The sequence below is a fragment of the Hipposideros armiger genome, unplaced genomic scaffold (assembly GCF_001890085.2).
Source record: "Hipposideros armiger isolate ML-2016 unplaced genomic scaffold, ASM189008v1 scaffold_2161, whole genome shotgun sequence".
Classification (NCBI taxonomy): Eukaryota; Metazoa; Chordata; class Mammalia; order Chiroptera; family Hipposideridae; genus Hipposideros; species Hipposideros armiger.
Genome location: NW_017733509.1, coordinates 7,358 through 16,244, shown reverse-complemented (window position 1 = coordinate 16,244; position 8,887 = coordinate 7,358). Strand labels below are relative to the sequence as shown.

Genomic DNA, 8,887 nt, shown 5'->3' with positions numbered 1-8,887 from the left:
GAACCGGGGCCCTCTGGCGTCCCAAGCCAGTTCTTAACCATCGCGCCACTCGGCCGGCCCAGAAAGTTTATAACTTTTATTTCAACCATCAAATGAATTTTCAAAACTTATGAAGATAATCTACTTTATTTTTGCTCTCCTCATTGTTTCTTCCTTCCTAATGTTCTAACATTCCTTCTTTTATCAATTTTTTTGTTAGTTTCAAAAATATCTTTAACCATTCTTTTTATCTAGTTTATTATTTTATGTTTTAAATAATTATACAACATTATATTAGTTTCAAGTGTACAACATACTGGTTAGACATTTATATAACTTATGAAGTGATCACCCTGATAAATCTAGCACCCACATGATACCACACATAGTTATTACAGTATTATTAACTATATTCCCTATGCTATACACTTTAACCATTCTTTAAGGCTAGGTTGGCTAGCAACAAATTCTCTAGTTTTCTTTCGTTGGAGAATGTGTTGATTTTTCCTTGTAAAAGACAGTTTACCTAGATATAGGATTTCCTGTTGACAGTTCTTTTATCACTTAAAAGTTGCTGTGACACTTTCTGGCTTTCAGTGTTTCTGATGAGAAACTGCTATCATTCAAACTGATATTTCTATACATGTAGTACATCCTTTTTCAGTGGTTGCTTTCATGATGTTTTCTTTCGTCTTTAATTTTCAGAAATTTAATTTTTATCTATGTAAGTGTGAATTTGGGGGGAATTTTCCTATTCAGTATTTGTCAGTTTCTTGAAACTTTGGTTTTACTTGTACACTTTACACTAAATTTGGGAGTCACTCAGCCATCATTTTTTCAAATACTTTTTCAGTCTTCCTATCCCACTTCTCCCTTTCTGGGACTCTGATGGTACAAATGTTTGTTATTTTGTTAAGTTCCAAATGTCCCAGGGTGAGGATATATTCTTTAAAAAAAATACTATTTTCTTTCTATTGTTTGAATTGAGTAAATTCTATTGATCTACCTCCAAGTTCACTGACTCTATCTTGTGTTACTTCCATTCTAGTATTGAGCCAATTAAGTAAGTTTTTTTATTTGTTATTGTATTTTTAAGCTATATAATTTCCATTTGTTTCTTTTTAAAAATAAATTCTATGTTTTGGTGAGGTATTCTATTTCTTTTTTGCAAGAAATTGTAATCATTTGCTGAAGCATTTTTGTAATAGCTATTGAAAAGTCTTTCTCAGTTAATGCCAATCTAATTTATCTCTGTGTTGGCATGAGTCAATTGTCTATTATCATTTAAGATAACATTTTCCTGTTTCTTCATATGATGAGTAAATTTTAATTGAAACCTAGACATTTTGGCTATTATGTTATGAGACCCTAAATCTTATTTGAAGTTCAATTTTAGTAGGAAGTCACCGTGTTTAAGTTTATCACTCAGATCCCTGGTCTACTGTTGTCAGTTGAGTTTCCATGTCTGCTTTCTGTACCATGGTATCTACCGGACGTTCTGTCTGGCATGCTTCTCCCTCTTCCTGACTTGTCCACCTATGAAACTCCCATTTACCTGACACAGGAGGTACAACTGTCACCTCCATGGAGCTGTGACTTCCCCTGACAGTTAATCACCTTTTCCTTGACCTCCTTCCTTAACCATACTTTCATAGTTGCACTTTTCACAATTAATATATTTGTTAAGTTTTCTCCCTTTTAGTTTGGCGAGTTCTGAGAGTCTGGTTCCTGATGAAAATCCTACTTATTTTTAAGACCTGACCATAGGCAATTACACAGTCTTTATTTGACAAGCCTCAAAAGAAAAACCTGCCCATCCCACACTAGACTTGCTGCACAGCCAATGCCTTCAGTACCTTGAGGAGGTGTAGTCAAGGACTCCCATGCCCCTGCCAGTTCATGCTCTTACACATATTTGCATTCTTAGCCCAGGTGCCTTCATTCCTAGGTCTCTCTGTCTGAGGCCTGGGGCAGAGTCTTCTTCAGGTGCCACTGTCAAGGCCTCCTTATCAGGAAGAGGAAGGAAAAACTTGCAGACATTTTTCCCCACTCAGAATCAGTACCCTGTAACTTTCCACAATTAGCCCTTCCCCTCACCTTCCTTCCATCCTCGAGTCCATGAAACTGTTGAAGCCTTTTGTGCAGAGCACTCTCAATAGTTGTATAACCTCACCTTTGCACTGATACACTTGACCTTAGACCAACATTTAATAGGGGAAAAAGAAGAGTTAAAAGTCATCATGTGAATATACTAGGACAGTAAATGATGAAAGGCTTCATTGCTATTTGATTTGGGCTCGTTATTGCTTTAATTAACTGATATCAGCTGACAGTTTGTGTCTCTTTTCCCCAGCTGAGCTCTGAAAAGTTCTTCTTTAGAAGGAGCTCTGTCTTATTCACATCATATGTAGCGTTTAGGAATATGCAGGTATATAGCAGTTGTTAAATGCATGTTAGCTAAACAAAAACCATTGGAAGGGCTTACAGCAGTGTTATAAATGTGTATGTGTATGTGAGAGAAAATGAGGGAGGGAGGGAGTGTGGGATGTGTTATTTCTATGAGCTTTATGAATCTGGCTCAGAAAGTCTGTGGCCTTGGAATATGATCTTTGATTTTATCACTTTTCTGTCTTCTCCTCAGCGTTGGGCTCAGTTCCTCTGGTTTCTATCATGGGATATGTGGATGGAGGCATCCAGCTACTCTGCACATCCTCAGGCTGGTTTCACCAGCCCACAGTGAAGTGGAAAGACCCACAAGGACATGATTTGCCCTCAGACTCAAAGGTGAATGCAGACAGACGTGGTCTATTTGATGCGGAGACTTCCCTTATAGTCCAAGAAAATGCTGGGAGCATATCATGTTCAATCCAGTACTCTGACCAGACCCCAGAGGTGGAATCGAGGATATGGATAAGAGGTGAGTGGGGAGGAGGAGTAGTAGGAGAAGGGTGCATGTTGGTGTAGCCCAGAGGAGAAACAGAAGCCTTTATCTCAGGATTGTTGTGTAGTCTTGTCCAGTTTTAATGATTAGTTTTGAAAGTCAAAGTTCTATGAGATATAAAGATAATAGAATAAAATTTGATTAGATGGGAACAATTGTTTACAACTGCAGAGGCGAAGAATCAAATATTTTCTTCATCATGTGACCATCTTCATGATGCAACCTTGAAAATCAACACACACAAAATTTAAGAACGCTAAATTGAGAAACAAGAGGGGAAAAAAAAGTTTGTTCATTAAAAAAAAACTTCTAAATAAATACTATAACATTACTCTGTGAAACAGAATATAATAATAAGTGGATAATTTCAGAAGGATTTAAAAATAATAAATAATTAATGTAAACCCAAATAATAAGATAATTAATATAAACCCAAACACTTTTCCAATCAATGTAAAAGGAGTGAATTTGCCAGTTAAAAGACAAAGAATGTCAGACTGGAATTTTAAAAATCTCAACTACTGCAATTTTTAGAGAAAATTGTAATACAATGAGCTATTCACTGAAGCATTTTAAAAATAGAAAAAGCATAACAGACAAATGTTAACCAAAAAAATACCATTATAGATATATTAGAGTCAAGAAAAAACTCTTGGGCCAGCCAAGTGGCTCACTTGGTTAAAAGCACAAGCTCTGAGCAACAGGGTTGCTGGTTCGATTCCCATATGGGCCAGTGAGCTGCGCTTGAGCTGAGCTGCCAACAGGTGGCAGGATGGTTCAGCTGGTGACAGTACATACTTCTAAAAACAAGGTTGTCTGTTCTACTCCCACATGGGATGGTGGGCTACTTTAACCTGCAACTAAGATTGAACATGGCACCTTGATTTGAGCTGCCCTGAGCTGCTGATGCATAGCCAGATGGCTAAGTGGTTAGAGTATGTGCTCTTAGCAACAAGGTTTCCAGTTCGACTCCCGCATGGGATAATGGTCTATACCCACCCACAATTAAGATTGAACATGGCACCTTGAGTTGAGTAGCCTCTAGCTGCTGATGGGTGGCCGGATGGCGACTGGACTTGGAGCTGAGCTAGCTGCGCCCTCCACAACTAAGACTGAAGGACAACAAATTGTCTGTTCTCCTTCTCCAAATCCCCAACACTGTTCTCCTCCCCCAACTCCCCAATAAAATCTTAAAAAAAACGAAAACAGTATTAAGAAAAAAAAAGCATTATTAAGATAGTTATTTCAGAACATAAAAAGTTTATCACTAGAAAACTATAAGAAATATAAATATATATGCACCTTATAGTATATCTCAACACATATAAAGCAAATATGAATAGAAATATCGGGGCAAAGTGAAATACTGTGAGTTCTAAAACTGATTAAATAAGTAGACAAAATAGTAAGATTGTAGAACATTTGATATGCAAGTTAACAGTCCTGATCTAATAAACATCCTTAGAAGAATTCACCCACAAAAATCGTTATTTTGAAGCACACACTTTCACCAGGTACATTCACATAAACTTGGAATTGACTTGTCTAGTTCTAAGAAAACTATTAAGATGTTCAGTAGTTATACTGAATATATAGATCAATTCTGGAATAAATGGTATCTTTAAAATATTGCCTCTTGTTACCTGTAAGAAGTTACATCACTCTGCTTATTTTAATTGTTCTTAGTGTCTTTTAATGAAGTTTTATATATCTAATAAAATGTTTTCAAACTCTTATGAAGATGCATATAATACAAGTGACATTGCATGTAATAGCATGTGAAGGAAAATCCATTTAAATAAATGATGCCAGCACAGTTGTTATCTGTTTAGAAGAAAATGAAATTGAACTTCTACCTCATTTTATATGCAAACATGAAGTCCAGTTGGAGCGAGAATTATGAAGAAGCACACTTTAAACATGCAGGAGAAATGATAGAAAAATATCTTTTCAATCTTGGGGTATGAGATGATCCCTTAAATGAGAATCAAACTGCTTTTACTGTTCAGTGGTCGCTGAGGGGTCTGTGGAACTGTTTTTCAGAGGCGATTTTCCAGTCCATACCCTGGCGCATGCGATTTATTTTACTGGGAGCATTCCTCTCTGTCCTGTGTGTTGGTAGTATTGGTCTGACAATTTACTTCTACGAATTGAAGGGTAAGTGAGGGAGGGAAGCAGGGGCCCATGGCTTATTCATGCATCTAGCAGGGCTGGGATCAGGGGTGCTCCACACACCTCCTGGGTCTGTTATTCCAGACCAGCTCAGGGCCCCATCATCTGGGCCATAGAGACCACAGTCTGCGCCCCACTCCAGAATGGCCGGAAAGGGCTCCCTTAGGAAATGCCAGCCCCACCAAGCCCATCTTCCTCACAGAGGGCACAGAATTAGAGAAGAATTATTTTCACTACCTGTAGGGATGATATACATTTCTAACACCACATGACTCTAGTAAAAAGGTTCAATGTACTTGAAAAGACTTCATAGCACAAGAAATAGAAGTGAAGACAAGATAAAATAATATTCAGTTTCAATAAGAGATTTTCCCCCCAAGTACTACTTTTTCCTCCTTAGAGATGACACTGCCCCTTGAGAATGTGTGCCATGATCCCACCTTCACTCTAGCTTCTCTTGCACCCCACCTTCCCTTCTCTCTGATAACCTCCATCTCCACCTCCAGAGGATGCCAGAGGTCAGCCCCTGCCTTCAGCATGAGCAATCTTGATCTCTTCCTTTACCCAAGATACAGACGTTCACTACACGGGTGTGGGGATGGGGGCACAAAAGGAGAATTCTAGAAGAGCCCCCATCATTCACCACAGCTCGTCCTTCTGAGCAATGAGCCAGGTCTGTCCACATTCCTCTGTCCACCACTGAATATTCTATTTCTGTTTCAGGGAAAGTCCAGGCAGAATTGGGTGAGTGTCTTGTCGTGTTCTGAGCCTTCCCCAGAGTTCTCCTGGGTCCCTCCTGTTCCACAGTTAGAGCCACCTGGGGGCTGTCTTGGCTCCAGACTGGACGTGAAGCATGGTCAGGCCAATGAGGGCAGCTGGTTCATCTCCCCATCCATTGACTAGAGAAGTAATCCTCAGACAGGCGGGGGGTTAGGGTGGGCATTGGGATCCTGAAAATCCCTAAAATTGACTGCACATTTTGCCTATTGGTACATTATGCGGGGAGAGGAACTGCAGGTTTCATGAGCTCTCTGAGGGTGTGGACCCAGAAGGGGAAGAGCCTGTGGGGTGTCTCCCTTAACCTCCTGCTTGGCTTGATACTTGGAGACAAGCTTTTGAGGCTTGTATCAGCACAGAATATTCTGCCATTTGTGTCATGAAAACACGAGAACTGGGTAAGAGTGTTGTAGGGCTTTCCTCTCACACTCTGCCCTGGGCACCGTTTCTGTGATTTCACCCTCTTCTGTGTTTCTGGTTTACAGACTGGAGAAGGAAGAATGCAGTGGAAGGTGAGAGAAGCTAGTCCCTCCACTTCCATTATCTCTCCTTTCAAGTCCCTAGTTTATGAATCTTGAGACCCTGAGGTCATGGGTCTCTGCAGAAACAAGGTTGTGAAGGGGACCCTGAAACAGTCTGCAGATGCTGGGGGAGGTGTGTTTGTAGAGAGCCCCATGGCCTCCAGCAAATATCTGGTGGACCCGTGACACCAACAAAGATTAACTCCCTTGGTCTCCTGTCTCACTACCTACTGCTCTCCATGTGATCACTGACTCTCCTGCTCTGTCTGCTTGTTTTCAGAACTGAGAGAGGCCCGGAAACATGCAGGTACCAATGCCTGAGGGGTGACAGTGGGACAGAGCCGCGGGTGGGCATGGGAGAGGGAGCCGACCAGAGACAGACAAGGGGAAACAGGAACACTGAGACACACTGGACTCTAAATCTATGAGGCCTGGATTCAACAGGGGCAACTGCCCTAGACGCATTTCTTGGCCCAGGAATAGGAGGGCAGAGGGCAACGAGCTGGGTAAGGCAGGATGGGAGTCAGAGGCTAAGCTCCAGGGAACTGGTGGCACAAGTGACTGGCCAAGGGGATGGACTGACGGGAAGGAGGGGAAGTTGGGCAGGACTCAGAGTGGGAGCAAGCTGGTTACAAGGGACAATCAAGGTCTCACAAAGTGAAGCAGTGGACTGATATGGAGGTACAGTGGTAGGGCTGACGTGATATACAGGAGCTAGGACCTCACAGTTGGGCATCTCCAGGCATTGCCGAGGCCCCAAGGCCCCACTGGAGATGAGGGAGGGGCAGGGGACAGTGTCTGACAGAGCCTCTGGCTCTAGGACCTGAACTGATCCCACCCTGAGACAGTCTGCAGGGGAGGGGGTGGCCTCTGCATCCAGCCCAGGTACCTCCTCAAGTAACTCATGCTCTCTCTCCCTCACCACGCCCCAGTGGAGGTGACCCTGGACCCAGAGACAGCTCACCCCCAGCTCCACATTTCTGATCTGAAAGCTGTGCGCTATAGGAACATTGGCCAGGACGTGACCTACTCGGACAAGAGATTTGCAAGGAAGTGTGTGGTGGCTTCTCAGGGATTCCAGGCAGGAAAACATTACTGGGAGGTAGAAGTGGGACACAATGAACTGTGGTGTGTGGGAGTATGCCAGGACAATGTGGACAGGAAGGTAACATATGCAACTTTGTCTCCCAACAATGGATACTGGGTGTTCGGACTGAAGAGAGAAGAACAGTATCTCATATTCAAAACCTGTAGAATCACCCTCTCTCTGAGTACACCCCCCACACGAGTTGGGGTCTTCCTAGACTACGAGGGGGGGACCATCTCCTTCTTCAATGTAAATGATCAGTCCCACATTGACACCCTGACATATCAGTTTAAAGGGTTATTGAGGCCCTACATCCAACATTATGTGAGTGATGAGAGAAATGTGACTCCCATAGTGATCTGCCCTGTGTCTCAGGGATAAGAGAAAGAAGCACCTTCTGACAAAGGCAACGTGGAGCCCACCCCACAGGTGAACACACCCTTCCTGTCCAGCATGGTGCCCAGAGGGAATCACACCTCACACTCTCCCTCAGGACACTGAGCTTTGTCTCAGGCGCCAGAGCCCTGCAACAAACAGCAGCATGGCTTCCAGATGACGTGGGCTGGCCCATCCATGTGGGGTCAGGGGTCATGGCTGCACTGAGGCAGGGATAGAAGAAGGCTGATGGTGCATTTGGTTTGCACCAACTCTGCAGCCATAGGACCTTTGACAAGTAATAAGCTCTCGGGCTCCTCACCTGTAAAACAGGGACAGATATTCCCACCTCAGGGTCAACTGAAGACCAGAGATAGTGAATGTAAATCATGCTGTCTCTTGTTAGTGGCCTGGTGTCAGCAGACCATGTATTCTTTATAGTAATCAATCCCAGCTCGAACTGTTTATATATCCCATGTTAGTTCATTTCTCCACCCCCCAAATTACCCATGGAGTATTCATTGAGTTCCTGCTGTGTCTGGCCCAAAGAATTAAAGAGGAGGAAATGCCATACAGTTTATTCTATAAGCCCAGAATCACCCTGATTCCAAAACCTGACAAGAACATTACAAGTTAGGAAAACAAAACCCAAAATCTACACACCCACATCTCTCATAAACAAAGATGTAAAATTTCTAAATAAAGTTTTAGCAAATTAAATCTAACAGTATATTCAAGAACAGTACATCACTACCATGTGCAGTTTATCCCTGGATTGCATGGTTGGGTTAATAACCAAACACCCACCAGAATAATTCACCACATTAGCAAACTAGATGATACACACAACACTTTGGATAGATTTTAAGGACATTCTAGTAAGTGAAAAAAGTCAATCCCAAAAGGTTTTATACTGTATGATTCCATTTTGTAGTATTCTCAAAATGACAAAAGTATAGAGATGAAGAACAGAGTAGCCAAAAAATAGTCACCAGGGGTCCGGGAAGGGAAGGGAGGGGTGATTCTAAAGGAACA

At 42.2% G+C, this 8,887-nt stretch overlaps 1 protein-coding gene across 1 annotated transcript in view; it reads left to right on the top strand.

Annotated features, from left to right (window-relative positions):
- LOC109378566 (butyrophilin-like protein 3) overlaps positions 1–7,858 on the top strand; it is a gene marked incomplete at its 5' end in the record, with an annotated part of 21,738 nt that extends 13,880 nt beyond the window's left edge. Inside the window, 6 exons of the mRNA XM_019634898.1 lie at positions 2,621–2,896; positions 4,964–5,077; positions 5,816–5,836; positions 6,355–6,381; positions 6,671–6,697; positions 7,323–7,858. Of these exons, the coding sequence (XP_019490443.1) occupies positions 2,621–2,896; positions 4,964–5,077; positions 5,816–5,836; positions 6,355–6,381; positions 6,671–6,697; positions 7,323–7,858 (1,001 nt within the window). The remainder of the gene's footprint in view (positions 1–2,620; positions 2,897–4,963; positions 5,078–5,815; positions 5,837–6,354; positions 6,382–6,670; positions 6,698–7,322) is intronic.
- Positions 7,859–8,887: the final 1,029 nt, after the last annotated feature.